A 19,841-nucleotide genomic window follows, 5' to 3' on the forward strand; every position below is an offset into this window, starting at 1 on the left:
GCAATTTGGTGGGCCTTTTTGAGAGCTTCCCTATCTATAACATTTGTTGGTCCCTTATATAATCTTCTGGCTTTTCAGAAGATGACTGAAATTCATTTTATCTCCTCACCCTGACTCAATGCCAAATGTATAAATTCAAAAAGGTAAGGAAATCCTGGATCATAAATTCCAATTAGACTTCTAAATTCCTCACATTTTTAAAATCTGTTTTAGGATTTGGAAATTCCTTAATAATAGCCCTGAGCTCCTCTTGACCAGGCACTAAGTGATACTGAGGGTGCCATTCCAGCAGTCTCAGACGGTCTGGTCTTACAGGGCATTAGCCAGATTTTATTTGGATCTCCTGGGAAGGGTAGCTAACTCATAAGGAAAGTGGAACCAGAATAATCAGGCAAAGAAGGATACAAGGAAGGAATACACAGTGGAGTAGTAAGATTAGAAGAAGCAGAAAGGGTAGCATTATCCAGTCTAGTCTTTTCAGTCAGAGGGTTATCAAAGCTAGATTTTAATTTTTCTTGAGTTCACTGTAGAAGTCCTTTAAAGAGGCAATTTCGGAATCAGATCCTCCTTTGGCTGATTCAGCATACCAATTAAAGAATGCATTCCTTTGTTTCTGGGGATCCTAGAGTCCTGCTTTTCCAACGCACCTCTTAGGTGTAGGACTCTGTCCATGGAAAAGCTACAAACTGCCCTTTATTGCATATGTGCTATGTGGGTACTGGAAGGGTGCTTTCCACCCTCTGTAAAAAAAAGTAGAACCCTTAATGCTGTCAACTGAGAAATAACAAACTAAGCTGCAAGGCAACAAAGACATTTATTTGGGGTCTGCAAATTACAATTCAGGGAGCACAGATTCAGACAGAAACCCAAATTGTGTCCCATTTTGGCATTTCCAGGCAAAGGTTTGTAGATAAAAAGATTAGGTAAGTTTTTAGTGGCTGGTGGGTATTTGGGGTACTACAACTGCCCATCAAATTATAGTTTACTGAGTTCTGTACTTGGTAGCTTTTTATGGTGTCCTGATGTCCATAGAGTTTTGAGGAATATTTGTTGCTTGAGGTTTATCATAATTTGGCAATTTGTGATGTCTGGCTGAGATTTGCTTAACAATAACCTCCAGAATGACCTCCTGACTCCATTTTAAATCTCTTAGCCATAGTGACTCTATTTTGTTTTAGTTCTTTTTCAATTTTTTTACATTTCCCCCTTTTGATCAAGATCTTTCATGAAAGCATCACTAATGAACATTTGGTATTAATCCCTCAGTGCCATAGAGGCTCATCCTGGGGATAGGGGAGAAGGTATTGAGTTTATTTGCAGAGTTTGGCTTAGAGATGGGCCACAGTTAAGCAACTAGGAGGCTTTCAAGGGGTGACTTTTAAGCATTAATTATAATTAGGTTTAGGTTTTAATCATTATAGAAATAAGTTTCATAAGTGTAAACTTCAAGTTCAAGGTTTGTTGTATTAGCATGACTTGGGAGGTAGTTGTAGCTGTTATTCCAAAGATGAGACAATGATTAAGAAACATTATAGTGAATAAGAAAAAGGATTAGCAAAGTTTGAAATATGCTATGGATCCAGTCTCTCCAAAATCTAAGATTTAGCCAACTAAATAATTGCCTATGGGCATAGTCAATAACTGCCGTGGAGTCTAAATTAGCACAGACCCAGCAATTTGATACACTGCCTAGGTAAACAGCTTTTTGCATAGTTGCCAGAAAGGATGATAAATGGCAAGGGACCAGGAAGAGACAGTAAGGGTGAGAATGAGGAGTTTAAAAAAAAAAAAAAAAAAAAGAGGTAAGTTTCATTATGTGAGTGACAGAGATGGGCTGGAGTATAAAGCAAAGGTAAGAGAGAGAACCCCTAAGATGGCGGCTAGGTGAGACAGGGCAAAAAAACACCTCCATGAAAAATACTAGATAAAAACCAGAAAGTGACCCAGAACACCACTGCCAGCGATGCACCTGCTGGACAAGGTCTGCTAAATCCACAGGGAATGTGAATTTGGTGAAACCAGGAGCCTGCATTCTGAAACGAGTGAGTGAGTCAGCTGAAAATCCCATAGCTGTGCTGCAGTGTGGGGAAACGGTGGGCTGGCATTTGGAGACGGACTAGTTCTTTAAAAAAAAAAAGCCAGGGAGTGGCTGCAGATATGACAGGGAGAGCCACGCAGTGAAGCACGGCAAGAGCAGGCTGGGCTAACGCCTCAGTGTCTGGCATGGAGGATACCCCTTCCCACACCCACTGCTGATTGTCTCAAGACCAGAGGAGCAGAGGGGAGCCAAAAGGAGAAAAAAACCTCATTCCTTGCAGCCATCTCCCCAGCGGGTGGGGGACACTCCTGCCCAGGGCCAGACCCACAGCCCAGAGCCTCTCCAAGAAACCCAGTATGATGGGGAATCTTTCCTGCAGCACTACACACAAGCCACAATATCGGCCATGAACAGTGGCCTTTAATACACTCATGGCTGATTGTCCTGGAGCTGGGAGGGCAGAGCTGTGTAAAAAGAGGGAAGTTAACATGGCCCATTCAACCATCTTTGAAGCAGGCTGGGAGCGCCCCTGCACAGCCCAGTGACCCAAGGCTTCCCTGGCAGGGCCAGCATGCACTAGTGACATGGCATGGCCCTCCCTCAGCAAAGGTCCTGCAAGAGCACAGCTGGGGAGGGGGAACCACTCAGAAATCCCAGGGACCCTACGCGAATACCAAGGACTTGTGGGTCAGCAACAGAGACAATCAGTGGAAAGACTGAAATGAAGGCTTAGGCTCCTGCAACAGCCTTAAATCTCTAGGAACACCTGGGAGGTTTGAATATTAAAGCTGCCCTGCCTCCCTAACCATCCAGACACACGCCCCACATTCAGGGCGGACAGCACCAACAACACACCCAAACTTGGTGCACCAATCGGACCCCACAAGAATCAGACCCCCACACACCACAAAGACAAAGTTGGGGAGAACTGACTTGAGGGGAATAGGTGACTCACGGACGCCATCTGCTGGTTAGTTAGAGAAAGTGTACGCCACCAAGCTGCAGTACTGTCAAATTAGGGATCAAGCAAAGCAAATGCCAAGAGGCCAAAAACAACAGAAAACCTTAAAGCATATGCTAAAACCAGACGATATGGAGAACCCAAACCAAAACACCCAAATCAAAAGATCAGAAGACACACAGTACTTGGCACAATTAATCAAAGAATTACAGACAGGCAACAAGAGCATGGCTCAGGATATAAAGGACATGAAGAAGAGCATGGCACAGGATATAAAGGACATAAAGAAGACCCAAGAAGAGCATAAAGAAGAAACTGCAAGAGTAAATAAAAAAACAGAAGATCTTATGGAAATAAAAGAAACTGTTGGCCAAATTAAAAAGACTCTGGATACTCACAATACAAGATTAGAGGAAGCTGAACAACAACTCAGCTTCCTCGAGGACCACAGAACAGAAAATGAAAGAACAAAAGAAAGAATGGGGAAAAAAATAAAAAAATTCAAAATGGATCTCAGGGGTATGATAGATAAAATAAAACGTCCAAATTTAAGACTCATTGGTGTCCCCAAAGGGGAAAAAAAGGGTAAAGGTCTAGAAAGAGTATTCAAAGAAATTGTTGGGGAAAACTTCCCAAACCTTCTACACAATATAAATACATAAAGCATAAATGCTCAGCGAACTCCAAATAGAATAAATCCAAATAAACCCACTCCAAGACATATTCTGATCAGACTGTCAAATACTGAAGAAAAGGAGCAAGCTCTGAAAGCAGCAAGAGAAAAGCAATTCATCACATACAAAGGAAACAACATAAGACTAAGTAGTGACTACTCAACGGCCACCATGGAGGCAAGAAGGCAGTGGCATGACATACTTAAAACTCAGAGAGAGAAACATTTCCAACCAAAAATACTTTATCCAGCAAAACTCTCCTTCAAATTTGATGGAGAGCTTACATTTTTCACAGACAAACAAATGCTGAGAGATTTTGCTAATAAAAGACCTGCCCTACTTCAGATACTAAAGGGATCCCTGCCGACAGAGAAAAAAGCTGAAGGACTTCACCACCAGTAGATCAGTCCTATAAAAATGCTAAAGGGAGTTGAGCAGGCTGAAAGGAAGGAACACTAAATAGTTGACTGAAACTACATGAAGAAATAAAGGGTACCACTAAAGATCACTTGGTAAATATAAATACCAACACTACTGTATATTTGATTTGTAACTCCACTATTTACTTCCTACAGGATCTAAAATACATAAACTGTAATGATAAATCAGTGGTTTTGGACTCGATGTAAAATATGTAATTTTTGACAAGAACTACATAAAAGTGGGGGAATGAGGAAGTATAGGAACATAGTTTATGTGTCATATTGAAGTTAAGTTGGTATCAAAGAAAAACAAGATTGTTATAGATTTAAGAGGTTAAATTTAAGCCCCACGGTAAACACAAAGAAAGTATCAGAGAATATGACCACAGAGATGAAAAGCAGAGTAGGGGTTCTGAGAAGGGGGGGGAAGGGGCAATGGGGAGTTAAGAAATGAGTGTAGGGTTTCTGTTTGAGGTGAAGGGAAATTTCTAGTAATGGATGGTGGGAAAGAGATAGCATTACAATATTCTAAATGTGATTAATCCCACTAATGGAATGCTAGGGAGGGGGTAGAATGGGAAGATTTAGTCTGTACATATGTTTCCACAATTGAAAAAAAAAAAAAAGTCTAAATAGATGACAATTAAATACCAAGGATGATCCTGGATGGGATCTGAGGATGGAGGAGAGGAGGCTCAAAGGGACACAGATGGGACATAAGGAAAGAAAAAAAAAAAAAAAAGGAAATACAGAATGTAAGCTTCATATCAAGGTTGAATTTCTTGAAGTTCTTAGCTGCATTTAATGGTATTGCATAAAAGAATGTTCTTGTTCATGGGAAATGTATATGTGAATTATATTGTTTTTTTCAAGGATGTGTGCAGCTTGCTCTCGTATGTTCAGAAGACAGAGCAATAGATGATGGATGATAGGGAGGGAGGGAGGGAAGGAAAGAAAGAAAGAAATGATGGTGTGACAGGATGTTAAAGGTGGTGGATCGGGGGGTATCGGGGGAGGAGAGTCAGGGTATGCTGGAGTTCTATGTATGGGGTTTGTACTGTTTTTGCAACTGTTCCTGTATGTTTGAATTTATCTCAAAATAAAATTTCTTATTAAAAAAAAAAAAAAAAAAAGCCAAGCAATAGAGGGCAGGGAGGGAGAGGCAGAAACAATCAACATTTGAGAAGTTTATTTATGTATTTCAAATCTTTTCCTGAAAGCTTTTAAAGAGATTTTACAAAGTTGGATACAATACATTATAACAAAATTCATTCAAAATAATTAACAAAAGAGAGGAAAAACTATTTATATGGATTTCCAAGAAGTATCTGTGGTTAAGGTATAAAGACCATAGCCAATACTTTAATTTGGCAGTTATGGAAAAATATTTCATAAAGTCGTCAATTGTATGGAAATCCATGTAAATAGATGCCATTTATGTAAAAACCATTTGTATCTATGTTTGTATGTATGAAAAAAATATAGAAACAATCTGAAAGAATACACCAAGTGTGACTGTGGTTAGTTCTGGGGTGGGAGCTGGGATATAAAAGAGGTTTTATTTTTTGCCTTGAATATGTCTGAACTTTTTGCAATTATCTTGGATGCATGCATGACTTTTGTAATTAATAAATAATAATAAAAACTAAAAAAAAGAAAGGGTGAGAGAGGAATAAAAAAGTCAAGTAAGAACTAAGAGGATAATGAAGAAACAAAAAAGATTATAGCAGCATTGCTGAGTTCATTTCAATCAGATGAAAATCAGGTCTGGTCCTTATTCTTGGGTTAGCTATCCACATCAGATGCCATCTACCTCTGGGTGGCTTAAGCTTAAGATCACCAGTAACAATTTCATACAGTTATATAGACCTGGTCCTGGATCTTGGGATAGCTGTCTACATCAGATGCCATCTAATTCTGATCCTGGGTGATTTGGAGTTTTAGATGCCTAATAGGAATGGATTTCCAGGCAGGGCTAGGAGCTTTTTTTAAAATGAGAAATATGAATCCAAGAATCAACACCTTCTAATTTAGCTATACATGGGTTAGTTAAGAGTACCTGATAGAATCCTTTCCAGCAAGGTAGGAGTGCATCTTTATGGAGGTGTCTTTTCCAACATACAAAGTTGTCAGTCTGAAGATTGCAGTTTTGAATATCTTTGTCTCCTGGAGTGTGCTGTAAAAGGATTTTTCTAGCAAGGTTTCATTTTTCTTTAAGGTTTTGATTAGTTCCTGAGAGTAGGTTAGCAAATTTCCTTTAATGAGGCAGGGATCATATATTCTAGAGTTTATTTTCATAGGTCTCCCTGTTATAATTTCAATTTTCCAAAAGAGTGGATCTTAGATTTCATAAGATTATAGGTAAGGCTTTTGGCCATAGACTGAAGGATTCCATAAATGTAGCTAATAGAGATTTAACTACACCATTTATTCTTCCTATTATGTGTGATATTTGGACATGATAAGCATAATGAAAATGTTGCAAAATAGGCTGTAATTTGCATATTGCTTTCATAATTTGTCCTGTAAAGTGGGTTCCTCAGTTACTGTGAAGTCCTAAGGGAATTCCCCAATTTGTATTTATTTTATTAATAATACCTTTGTGACATTAGTAGCTGTAGCTTGTCTACAGGGAAAGGCTTCAGCCAAATGGGAATACATACAAATCATTATTAAAACATAGTTATAGACTTGGGAGAGGGGTAATTAAATAAAGTTCAATTGCCAAATTTCAAAAGGTCCACTTAGCAAGAGAAAATGTCCTTGAGAACTACAGATTTTTCTGGATTATTCTTGGAACAAATTTAACAATTATGATATATTTTCATAGCTATCTTAGAGGATGGTTTCAAGAATCACTGCTTTCCTCAGCTTACCATTGTTTCAATATTCCAGTAAGACACATCCAGAACTATTTTCTGGTACAATTAGGGAGGAGGACTAAACCAAATCATGATTTAATTGCAGGCTTATAAAAGCAGGCCACATTTTTTCTTTCTTTTTTTTTTTTTTTTTAAATCTCCTGAGGAGGAGCATTTTCTTTAACCTCAAAGAGAAATGATTTTCTGTTTCCAATAGAATTATTGGTTAAAAAGTCATTACAGAAACAGGAATAGGATTAGAACTTCTAGCTTCACTCTGAGCTATATCTGCCATGTGGTTGCCAGCATTTCCCTCCATATTTTCCTGAGAATGATGAAGAATTTTAATTATAGCCAAGGTCTTTGGAAACAGTATAGCATTTAGCACTTCCATAGCATAAGAGCTATTTTTGAGTTTTCCCCCACTGGAGGTTATAAAACATCTTTGTTTCTGTAACATCCCCAAATCATAAACAAAGTCAAAGACATACTGACTATCAGTGTATATGGTTGCTGTTTCTCCTTCTGCAAGTATACAGGTTCCTGTGAGGACTAAAAGTTCAGCTTGCTGGGCTGCTAGAAGACTAGATAATGAATTTACATCTATTATCTCATAGTTAGAGGTAATAGCAAATCCAACATGATAGATTCTGGAGTTATCTTTAAGGTGGGAACCATCTGTATACTGGACAACATCTATATCCTCAATTGGGGTTTCTTGTAAATCTATTCAAGGGGGAAATAATTGGTCAGTTAAAGCTATACAGTCCTGAGGAACTTCCTTATAAACAGTAGGAAGTAAAATAATAGGACAAATGAGACACTGGGAAGGGAAAGTAAGAGAATTTTGTAAGAAGTTTGGCTATTGGTAGAGAGATGTTGAGTTTGGTGAGAATTAAGAAGGGCTTCAACAGAATAAGGGACATCCCATAATTATTTCTTCATTTGATTTTAAAAGTTTTGCCGTCACTGCAATGGATGTCATGCAATGGGGGAGATCCTTGGCTAAGGCCTCTGTGCCGGTTTGAAGGTATTGTGTCCCCCAAATGCCATTATCTTTGTAGTCTTGTGGGGCAGACGTTGCTTGGAATGTGCCCCACCCAGCTGTGGGTAATGATTTTGATGAGATGTTCCCATGGAGGCGTGGCCCCGCCCATTCGGGGTGGGCCTTGATCAGTGGAGCCATATAAATGAGCTGACTCAGAGAGAGGGAACTCAGACTGAGTGCAGCTGGGAGTGATGTTTTGAAGAGGAGCAAGCTTGCTAGAGAGGAACGTCCTGGGAGAAAGCCGTTTTGAGGCCGGAGCTTTGGAGCAGACGCCAGCTGCCTTCCTAGCTAACAGAGGTTTTCCGGATGCCATTAGCCATCCACCGGTGAAGGTACCCAATTGCTGATGTGTTACCTTGGACGCTTTGTGGCCTTAAGACTGTAACTGTGTAGCGAAATAAACCCCTGTTTTATAAAAGCCTATCCATCTCTGGTGTTTTGCATTCTGCAGCATTAGCAAACTAAGACAGCCTCCAAACTGCCTACAACATCCTAAAGGTCTATGCTGGTCCCTACATTTGCATGTAAGGAAACCTAAGGCATTCCCCTCTCATTCATGAACAAGGGAGAGAAAAGGGCAATTTGTAATTAAGGTGTCCCTGAGAGGGAGTGCTGGCAAAGTGGGCTTTATTTCCTTGAAGGAATTTTGTCTAGTTTCATCCCAAAATAAGGACTCAATTTGTTTAGCTTTAAAAAAAGGCATATACTGGAGCCCCTCAGGAGTGGTGAGCCCGGCCAGGCCCGCGCCAGGCCAGATGGTAGGTGCACGCTGATTGGACGGAGCTCCCCCGCACGCAGTTCCACAGAGGGGCGCCCCACATAGCCCACACGAGTGGTGGCCACACCCAGCCTCAGCGGTGAGAACATGGGCTGCCTCCGCACACTAGCTCCCTGTGCTGCTGTGCATTATTAAAAAGAACATGGCCCAACGGAACACTATATTTCCTTCTCTGGTTACTGAGAAAAGATGAGTTAGAAACATGCCCTGACACAGCCAGTCTCTAACCATGGCGCCCTACTCATCTGTAAGTCTAGTGGAGCAGCCGCGAGACAGGATCCACTGCCATGAGAAGAGGACCACAGTCCTGGTGGAGCACACCTTCCAGATTAAAGACCACACTGTCAACACAGTCTGCAGAAAATGCAAAACAAAGGGGGAGGCAACCACTTGGCCAGGCTTTTCTTGGAGGAGCACATCAGAAACATAACTGCCATAGTGAGGCAACTTAATTGGGATATTGAGGTACTCCAGGAGCAGATCCATGCCTGGAACAACGTTAGCTATGGAACTAACTCTGCTTTAAAGACTCTGGGGATAAGGCAGCTGTCAGGTTTGGGGATCTTAGAGGAAGAATGGCAAGATGTGACACCAGCATAGCTAGACTCTCCACGGAGCATAAAATGTCCTTTGAGGGGCTCCAGCACTTGAACAAAGAATGGGAAGCTGCCAAACTTATTTTGGAAATGAAGATCAAAGACACAGAGGGACAGATTTCTCAGCTTTTGAACAGAATGGATTTGTCCATATCAGAGCAAAGCACCAAACTGAAGATGTCCCACAGAGATAGTAACCAACACCTTCAACTTTTGGATATTACATTTAAAGGACCATATAAGGAACTCAGTAACGAGATTTTACCTGCATGGAATTGGTTACAACAGTAACAAGAGCAGATAGAAAAAGAACTTTTACAGAAAATTGATCAGCTTTCCTTGGTTGTTAAGGAAAACAGTGTAGGTATTTATGTTTAGCAATAAAATAGTAAAGTTATTCAGCAGGGCCCTACATGTTTGAATAATACCTAGTAAATTTATCGATTTATTTAACATCACATAAAGCTTTTCAACTGTTTCTTGCCTTAGAATCCATTTCCATAGTTGATATTGATTCTTTGTATTCCTTACAAAGAAATAGAAGCACTTTGACTTGTTTTGGTTAATAAGGCTAAGTAGACAGTTTCAGTAATTTCAACCCAGATGAATTTAAGTTAAGACCTTAATGATCCAAATTGTCTATCTACATTTGTAAATAAAACTAACAATTACAAACATTAAAAAAAAAAAGGCATATTCTAAGAGGCACCTCCAGAGAACCTCTTTTGTTGCTCAGATGTGGCCTCTCTCTCTCAAAGCCCAACTGCAAATGAACTCACTACCGTCCCCTATGTGGGACATGATTCCCAGGGGAGTGAGTCTCCTGGCAATGTGGGACATGGCTGCCAGGAATGAGCCTGGCCCTGGCATCATGGGATTGAGAATGCCTTCTTGATCAAAAAGGGGAAGAGAAATGTAACAAAATAAAGTTTCAGTGATTAAGAGATTTCAAATAGAGTCGAGAGGCTATCCTGGAGGATACTCTTATGCAGGCTTCAGTTAGATATTCTAGATGGCCACAGTATGCCAAGCCCAAATCAACAGTAGTCCTGAAAATCCTAAAGATTACCCAGGTCCCTATCTAAGACTCTATAAAAGTTCACTCACTATTTTATTTTTCAGAAATGTGGAGTCTCCAGATTGTTCCTATGCCAGATAAGTCCCAGAAAAAAGAGGCAAAAACCTCTTCAAGAACATCAACCAGTTGCATCCCCTTCCCCATAATGCTGACACCACTTCTCAATATGAACAAGTTAGAGTTGTCACTGCACAGATATCCCTGAAGACTGAGGCAGTGATCAAATGAGAGGGAGGGGTAGAAACAGAGAAGATAGGATTTAACAAACAATTATGAATACTGACTCTTTATATAGATTTTTTTCGTTTCTAGAGTATTAGAACAGCGAGAAGGAAATAACTGAAATTGTGGAACTGTAACCCATAACATACTTTGAAATTTGCTCTACAACTACTTGTTAAACCATATGTTAAAAGTTATCATGTTTCTGTATATGTTACATTTCACAATAAAAATGTTTAAAAAGGCATATAAAAGGTTGAGCCATCAAAAAAATTAGAAATACAATTTCAACACTATCCAACAAGGCCTAAAAATCCTCTTAATTGACATTTGATCTTGGGAAGAGGGAATGTTAGAATGCTTTGGCTTTGGTCAAGGTTTAGGAGGAGGCCCAGGGGGCAGGGATAGTTGGGACAGAAAGAATGCAGCCCTTATCAGTAGGCTTTGTGGACCATAAATGGGTTAGAATAGCATCTAAAAGAGGGCTGTTAAATTTTATTTCTTTTACTGAAAGGGTGGGAATATGTATAGTAATTAATTCCTTATCCTGATTTGTTGAATCTGGTTCTAAGAGTTCCAACTTAATTTCCTCCTTTTGGGAGAAAGATATGAGTGTGTGGAATAATACAAGGAAAACTCTTCTGAGAAGGTGCATTGGGGCAGAGAGGACTAATAAAAATAGACAAGTCCCTTGTAAACGTCCTAACTGAAAGGGAATTGGGGAGAACTAAAAGTGGTCTAGGGTTTGTTGGAGACTGCTACCATCTGAATTGTTTCTGTACTCCAGGGAGGAGGATTAATGAGGCCTGTGGGATTTAAGGCACAGAAGGTGGCCCCAGTATTTTTTAGAGCCTTTATACCTTCATTTCCAATTATCAGATATCTTTCACCTAAAGATGTGAGAGAGACAATTGGAAAAAACCTCTGCCATTTCCTAGGCAGCCCTAGCAGTCACACTGAAAGGCACTTTGCTTTCTTAGAGGTCAAAGAGCATTAGGGGTTTGCTGCTGTTTTTAGGTAGTTTGGGGGTGGTCTCTTTTCCAATGTCCAGGTGGTTTACAGTAATTACAAGTACTGGTGACCTGAACCCTAGTGCCTAAAACAATTTATTGGGGACTTATTTAGCCACTGAATTGGAAATCATGGTTTGTGCTAATTGTATTTGCACTGTTTTTGCCTGGGAGGATTTCTCTTTTTAGGTGTGATCTAATTGATCTGTAAGATTTACTAAATCATTAGGTTCCATTGTGACCCAATTCAGTTGTTTATGTTTTAGAGTGGTACTTAGGTCTTCTGAAAGGCCATTAACAAATGTAGAATTACATAGGGTAGAGGTATCATAGTTGATATGGTCATGACCTGAGAATTGTTTAACAGTTTTTTTTCCAAGCTTGTTATAACATACGTATATGAGCTCATCAGGTTTCTGGGTACATTGTTAAATTTTTCTCCAATCAATAATTTGGGGAAAACTTCAAGTATGACCTTCTGAAATTCCTTAGCTAGTTTAAATGCTTCAATTTGTCAGCAATTTGTTTGCAATTCTTTTGCAAAACGTACTGGGTCTTCAGTAGGATTTGGGAAATCTTATTAAATAGGAGAGTTAGTCTAAGCTAGAACATAGAGGAGGAGGACATGAGGTGTTTAAAGGGGGGTTAGAACACTCAGTCAGGAGTTCTGGATAATTTTTCAAGCTTGATAATGTGCTTAGATAAGTCTGTATTAGTCTTTGTTAATTTAGTAGTTGTTTCTTGAAGACAGGCAGTTTTTGAATTAGTTATATGTTTGGAAGCTTCCAAGTACCAATTAAAATAAGTATCCCATTGAAATTGCTTAGTTTTCTAGTTGAACATGCAAACATAATGATTTAGGCATATCAAAAGATTCCAATTGTGGCCATTATAATTCAATATTTTCATTTTCTCTAATGTGCCAGGTCCAGCAGGATAAGATTTTACATGAGGCAAGACCATAATTTTTGTACATGAAACCAGCTGGTGTGCTAGTGGCAGTGCACTATTAGAGTCCTTTGGAATTGAAACCCCTTCTCTTAGTTCTGATTGTGAACAATCCTAAAGTCTAAGCCTAAGAGAAACTGGCTGGGTTTGGGGCATGGGTGATGTTTTACAGTGTGCCTTTCACAGGACACTTGTTTTACCCGGCAGAGAGCCTGTGCTCTAGTTGTTCAACCCACGACCAGGTTGTCCCTAGTGGAACACACATCATCTTGAAGGTGGCAGGTGACCTTGTGTCGATCTATCCCATCCATGGCCACCTTATCCATTCACAGGATCTTGATCTTTGGAAGCCAAGGCTTCTTATCAAAAGGTGGCAGGTGCTCTAATAGTGTTTAAGTGTCCATCCCATGTCCACAAAAATAATTATTTTATTGCTCACAGTCAACATAGGTCAAATTGGTTGTTAGAGAGGTGTCCCTCCACTGGAAAACAGCTCAATACCAAAGTGGGAATTTTTAAAGTCCACTTGAGTACTTTGGAAATTTTCCTTATATATTACAAAGGGCAAAAACAAAGGACTGCTGCCACCAGTCAAACCAAAAGAACAAAACTTCAAAAGGCTCTTTACCAGAAGACACCCCCCAAAAAATGCTAGCAGCTCAACCAAAAAGAGGAAGTTCAAAGCTGAGAGGACTCCCACAGGAAACCAGGGGCCGCTGGGGAGATGACAGGGCTCAACGGGCTCTTGCTAGTACCCGCTTTAATCCAACAGTGGCTCCAGAGTCAGACTGGTGGTCACTTTGGATCCCATTTCTGACACCATGTAATGTCAACTGAGAAATAAACTAAGCTTCAAGACAATAAAGGGGGTTGAGAATTAGAATTCGAGGAGCACAGATCAGTAGTAATCCAAACTGTGTCCCGTCTTGGCATTTCCAGGCAAGGGCTGGTAAAGAAAAAGAAGATTAGATAAGTTGTTAGTGGTAGGTGGAAATCTGGGGTACTCCAAATGTCCTTCTGGTTCATAGTTTACTGAGTTCCTTATCTTGTGGTTTGTTTATGGTGTCCAGATGTCAGGGTTTTGAGGAACATTGTTGCTTGAGGCTTGGCCTAATTTGGCAGTTTGTGATATCTGGTTGAAATTTGCTTAAGAGTAACCTCCAGAATGACTTCCTGACTAATTTTAAATCTCTTAGCCATAGTGACTCTATTTTGTTTTATTTCTTTTTACAATGTAAAACTTCAAAAATTCTGACACTTACCAAGAGGACTTGAGCCAAGGGAGATAGACAAATGTCTCAGCGAGCTCACCACAACTAGTGGAGCCTGAGATAAGAGAGGCGTTTACGAGTGAACTCTGAGACACAGAATTGTGTAGCAAATGCAAAGGTCTCTCATGGGTACCTTCACCTAATCCGTCTGCCCTTATAGAGTTCAACAGAAGCAACCTTCAGGTCCCACCCTCTTCATCAAACTGTCAAATCAAAGACAAATTTTAAGAATTTAGGAAAGAGAGACCCTTTGTTTATCACAAGGAGACAATCTGCAAATTCAGGAACACTCAATCCGAAGACAAAAGTGGTCTCTTTTTCCCTAAAAAAGAAGCAGTTTATATAGTAAATACAACAGGCGTACACAAAGAAAAATATGATTTGTTAGGCAAAAACATTCAGAAAAGCAAACCTTTTAAGGGGATGGAATGCCAGAGGGCTACCAATGAAACTTATCTGCTGCCCACTCCTCTTCATTCCCATTAAAATCCTGTTTTGAGAGAAATCAAGGCTCAGGTTCCAAGAATGTCAGAAAGTCCTAGAAGCTGTGTAAGCTCGGAAAGTCTCAGAAAGCTTGTCTCACAGATTATTTGTCTTAGGCATGTGTAAGTGGTTTCAACATGTACAGACAAGATAGCTTTTATTTTAGCCATGTATAGATAAGTTGGCCTTTGCTGTAGACATGTAGACAAGTTGTCTCCAGGCCCTTGACAATTTATTTAACAACACTTAGTTGAAATGCATTTGGAGATTGGAAAGGCAGCGTCTAATAATCCTTGGACTCCTACGCTACCTCAATTCTTTGTGAGAATAAGATAATATGTGTTCCCCAATCACAACAAATGAATATCAGAATCAAACCTCTAGAACAATTGTTCTCAAAGTGTGCCTCCCCCTCTCATCAGCATCATCAGCATCATTTGGAAATTTGTTAGATTATCAGGTCCCATCCCAGAACTAATAAATCAGATCCTGTCCCAGACCTACTAAATCACAGGGGTAGGGCCCAGCAATGGAGTTTAACACAGTTCAGGTGCTTCTGATGTAAGCTGAAGTGTAAGCAGCACTGTATTATGGTATTTGCATCTACTCAGAAAACAGTGATTAGCATTAATTATAATCAATTGTTAGACTCTTAAAGTGCATAAATACATACAGAGACAACTATGATTACCATGTATTTCTACAGCAAGCCATCCATTCTTTCATGGCAACATGGAAATTTTCCAGATCCACAAGCAGGTCTCTCTTTTTGGGATCAAGCATGTTCCACAGCTTCTGAAGGCCATCTTCTTCAGAATCTTGACTAGTTGTTTGTCTCAGGTATTCTATTATTTTGGCAACTCCCACTGAGCCTTAGGAAGAAGAAAAGCAAATTAATTTTGAAAGATGGGGAAAGATGGTGTTTTCTTTGTTTCTGTTTTTTTTTAAATAATTAACTCTTCCGGATCCCTTGGATCCTGGAAATATGCCGTAAGCCTTGCAGTCCTGTTGAGCTGACCTGGTATAACGGAAAGACCACTGGCTTTGGATAGGAACTAACTAGAACTACTGTCAAATCTTGGCTCTGGAACTTACCAGCTTGGTGGCTTTGGGAAAATTACTCAGGCTTTCTGAGTCTCAGTTTCCTTGTTTGTGTGATGGGAATGATGACACCTATGGCACAGAGTTGTTGTGAGGTTTAACTATGATAAAATATGTAATCAATGAAAACTTGTGGTAGGCGACCAAAATGCTACTTTATTTTGTTTCATTCTTTCCTTCCAAAGTATACAATTTTTCTTCTGCCTTAGATGCAATTTTGGTCTCAAGTAAGTACTACTCATTCTTAGATACAGTCAGTCTGATGATCACATTCAGAAATTAAAATCATCCATACTTATGAATCCAGTGGAATATCTCTAATTGGGGTGATCAATTGCAATTCTTTACACAACACCAGGAGCTCCACATACACCTCTAGCTTCTAGCTGCTGGAGAATCTTCAAACTTGTATATGATGCTATGGGGCAGGACAAAGATGACCTCATGCTGACTGTCTTGCATTTGTCCCATCTCTGATCCATGAGAAACATTCATATGCATCCTTTTCCAAAAAAAGCTCTGGCAAGACAGACCTATCCCAAGCAGAAGCAATTCTTCTGTTGCTGTAGCCTGTGTTAGATCTATTACACAAGTCATGCACCAGTCCTCAGTGTTTCCTAACTTCAGGTAACACACTTCAAGCACTCCAAATGAACCCATGGAAGCTCCTCTTCCTAAAGGCCTTACTTGCTGTTTTCTCAAACCCACACTGGCATGGCATGGAGGTGGTCAATACTCCCAGTGTGGGTCCCTGGTCCTGGTCTGGAGGAAGAAAACTCTAGGGCACAGACCAGGTGCATATATGTCTGTGCCAGTCTGCAAGGTAGTGACCTGAGAAGCTGAACCAAGCTCACCATATTGGAACTCGCCTTGTGCCTGGAGACAGCACGCAGAATTCTCCTATGGAGTACTGCAAAAGAAGAGTCATATTGCTGCAAGCTGGGGCAGGGGACTGTTGGTTGTGGGATGGACAGTGTGATGCCTGGGACTGTGAGGAAGCACAATTTCCTGGGGGAAAAAGGGACATTGGATCTGTGGAAAAAAGTGGAATTCCTAGGGATGCATATACACATGTGTGGAGAAGACTGGAGAAGACCCTATGTTACTGCCTCAAGCTGTTCTCTAAACTTGCTGTTGGGACAGCTAAACTCTGAAGGAGAGCACTTACCTAGCTCAATCTGCAAAAACTGAGAAAAGTGCTTTTATCTTTTTTTTGTTCATTTTTTTATTGTTGTTAACTCCTGGCATTCAAGGAAATATGTCATAACAGTAGATGTATACAAGCTTATGGAACAGATGTCTCAGCGTGTAAATTCCAGAGACAATGAAATAAAATATTAAATGAAAAGCTTGTAACTAAAGAATCCAAAACATACAAAGAAACCAGAAATGATGACCCGTGCAAAGAAGTAGAATAAAGCATATCAAAGAGGAGGACCAGACCGCCTTAAAGATTTTTAAAAAATGATCCCAAGGGCAGGAGCAGGAGGTGAGGACCCACCTGGAAGTGCTGCAGTGCCACTATCGAGCTTTCTGTGGCAGCAGCCACCCTAGCAAGTGTCCTGGCAGGGGAAGAAAGCAGCCACAGTGGCAAAGCCTCGTCAGTTGGCCCATGGCACCCAGCCCCACCCTAAAGTTGCCAAGTTGTGCTAGTACAGCCATATAGATAATTAAACCTGAAGGCTCAATACAACATGGACATTTACAGTGATGACAGATAAATGCAGTCATTTGGGAATCAAGTACTAGGTGAGAGATTTCCAGGAAGATGGTGGATTAGCAGAGACATAGCAAAATCCTCCTCCATTAAAAACACTAGATAAAGGACAGAAAGAGCTCCAGAACAGCAGTTCCAGGGTGCCACTGACTAGGCAGGGAATTCCACACCCAGAGTGAGTGGTATTTGGAGAAACTGAGAGACTGTGTTTAAAACAGGTGAGTGTTCAGCCGAGAACACTGGCAGGGAACAAGTGATTAGAGCTGACAGCATGGAGGGGAGCAGCCTTCCACTCCCTGGGCAACCTTCTCAGCACTTGGCTTGGGTGATAACCCTTCACAGACCTGGGGCCAGTAGCCCCCATGCCAGGGACTGGAAGTTGGAGAAGGCAGATGAGCGCAGAAGGGGGAAGCTTTCCATGCCCCACACAGTCATAATTGTCGTTGGCTGGGAGATCATCCCTCACGACCCTGCAGCTGAAAGCTTGCTTAAGGGAATTTGGGATTCAGTGGGCTTGTGACAACGTCCACTCTTCCTCCACAGAAGCCCATGTTGTACCCAGCCTAGACGCAAGACCACTACACAGAAGTGCCAGGAGCCATCCCCCAATCCCAGGGACTTGTGGTTGCACAGCAACAGGGACTGAGGGGCACTTGAGCTGGAAGGTGAGACACACAGCTCTGCAGCCCCAGAGTACACCACCCACAGCCCCAGGAATGGCAGGGACCACTGTGTCCTAGAGCAGATTTCCTGCCAAACTGCACAGGCCATGCCCCACACCCACAGGGCTGGCAGTCCCCAGTGCACATGGAAAATGAGTGCACTGATTGGACTTCCACATGGCTTGGACTTCTACTTAGTGCATAGATGAAGTAGGGGAGAACTAGCTTGAGGGTAAGAGGTGATTCAGGAGTGCCATCTTCTGGTAGGTTCAGGGACAGTACATTATACCAAGCTGTAGCTCTGCCAAATTATAGATAAATGTACAACTAATCCTGCATATCCTAAAAGAACCCTATCAAGATAAGCAAGTGCCAAGAGGCCAAAAACAACAGGAAATTATAAAGCATATAAAGAAACCAGAACATTTGGATAGTCCAAATGTCCAAATTAAAAAGCCACAGGAGACACAGAACTTGGAGCAATTAATCAAAGAAGTACACACAAACATCAGCATAATGGCTCAGGATATAAAGAACATGAAGAAGACCCCAAAAGAGCATAAAGAAGAATTTGCAAAAGTAAATTCAAAAATAGCAGATCTTATAGAAATAAGATACTGTTGATCAAATTGAAACTATTCTTGAGATACATAACACCAGATTTGAAGAAGTAGAGGAATGAATTAGTGACCTTGAGGGTAGGGTGATGGAAAGTGAAAGCACAAAAGAACAAATGGTGAAAAAATTGAAAAATTTGAAATGGGATCTCAGGGAAATGATGGACAACACGAAGCACACAAATATAAGAATCATTGGTGTTCCAGACGGTGAAGAGAAGAGTAAGGGCTAGGAAAAGTATTTGATGACACTGTTGGGGAAAACTTCCTAACCCTTCCATATGACAAAAATATGCAAATTAAAGAGGCCCAATGAACACCAAATAGAATAAATCCAAAGAAACCCACTCTGAGACATATTCTGATCAGATCTTCAAATGCTGAAAAGGAGAAAGTTCTGAAAGCAGCAAGGGAGAAGCAATTCACCACATACAAGGGAAACAACATAAGACTAAGTACTGAGTACTCATTGGGAACCATGGAAGTTAGAAGGCAGTGGTATGAAATATTTAAAATTCTGAAAGAGTAAACTTGCCAGCCAAGAATTCTTTATCCAGCAAAGCTCTCCTTCAAAATTGAGGGAGAACTTAAAATTTTCAGACAAACAAATGCTAAGAGAATTTGTTAACAAGAGGCCTGCCCTACAAGAAATACTAAAGGGAGCTCTACTGGATGAGGAAAAAAAGACAAGAGAGAGAGGTCTGGAGAAGGACACAGAACTTAAGACTTTAGTAAGGGTAATGTAAAGGAAATAAAAAGAGAGAGGGAAAAAATAGATCTGACAAATAAAAATCAAAGGATAAGATGGCAGATTCAAGAACTGCCTTCACAGTAATAACATTAAATGTGAATAGATTAAACTCCCCAATTAAAAGATATGGATTGGCAGAATGGATTTAAAAAATACGATCAATATGCTGTTTACAAGAGACTAATCTTAGACCCAGAGATACAAAGAAATTGAAAATGAAAAGACAGGAAAAAATATTTCATGTACGCTACAGCCAAAAGAAAGCAGATAAAATAGACTTTAAATGCAAGGATGTCACAAGAGACAAAGAAGGACACTACATACTAATAAAAGGGAACATTCACTGAGAAGAAATACCAATCATAAATGTTTACGTACCCAATAAAGGTGCTCCAAAGTACACGAGACAAACATTGGCAAAACTGAAGGAAGCAATAGATGTTTCCACAATAATTGTGGCAGATTTCAATACACCATTCTGTCCCATAGATAGATCAACCAGACAGAGGACCAATAAAGAAACTGAGAACCTAAGAACAATGTGATAAATGAATTAGATGTAACAGACATATATATAGAACATTACATCACAAATCACCAGGA

The 19,841-nt window shown here is 40.4% G+C and overlaps 1 protein-coding gene and 1 pseudogene across 1 annotated transcript in view; one reads left to right on the forward strand and one right to left on the reverse strand.

Moving 5' to 3' along the window:
* Positions 1-19,841, reverse strand: part of LOC119543318 (inositol 1,4,5-triphosphate receptor associated 2) — a 121,480-nt gene that overhangs the window by 64,531 nt on the left and 37,108 nt on the right. The window contains exon 3 of the mRNA XM_037848108.1: positions 15,082-15,262. Coding sequence (XP_037704036.1) covers positions 15,082-15,262 — 181 coding nt within the window. The remainder of the gene's footprint in view (positions 1-15,081; positions 15,263-19,841) is intronic.
* LOC119541601 lies at positions 1,874-9,756 on the forward strand (annotated as a pseudogene).

The sequence above is a fragment of the Choloepus didactylus genome, chromosome 8, assembly GCF_015220235.1.
Source record: "Choloepus didactylus isolate mChoDid1 chromosome 8, mChoDid1.pri, whole genome shotgun sequence".
Lineage (NCBI taxonomy): Eukaryota > Metazoa > Chordata > Mammalia > Pilosa > Megalonychidae > Choloepus > Choloepus didactylus.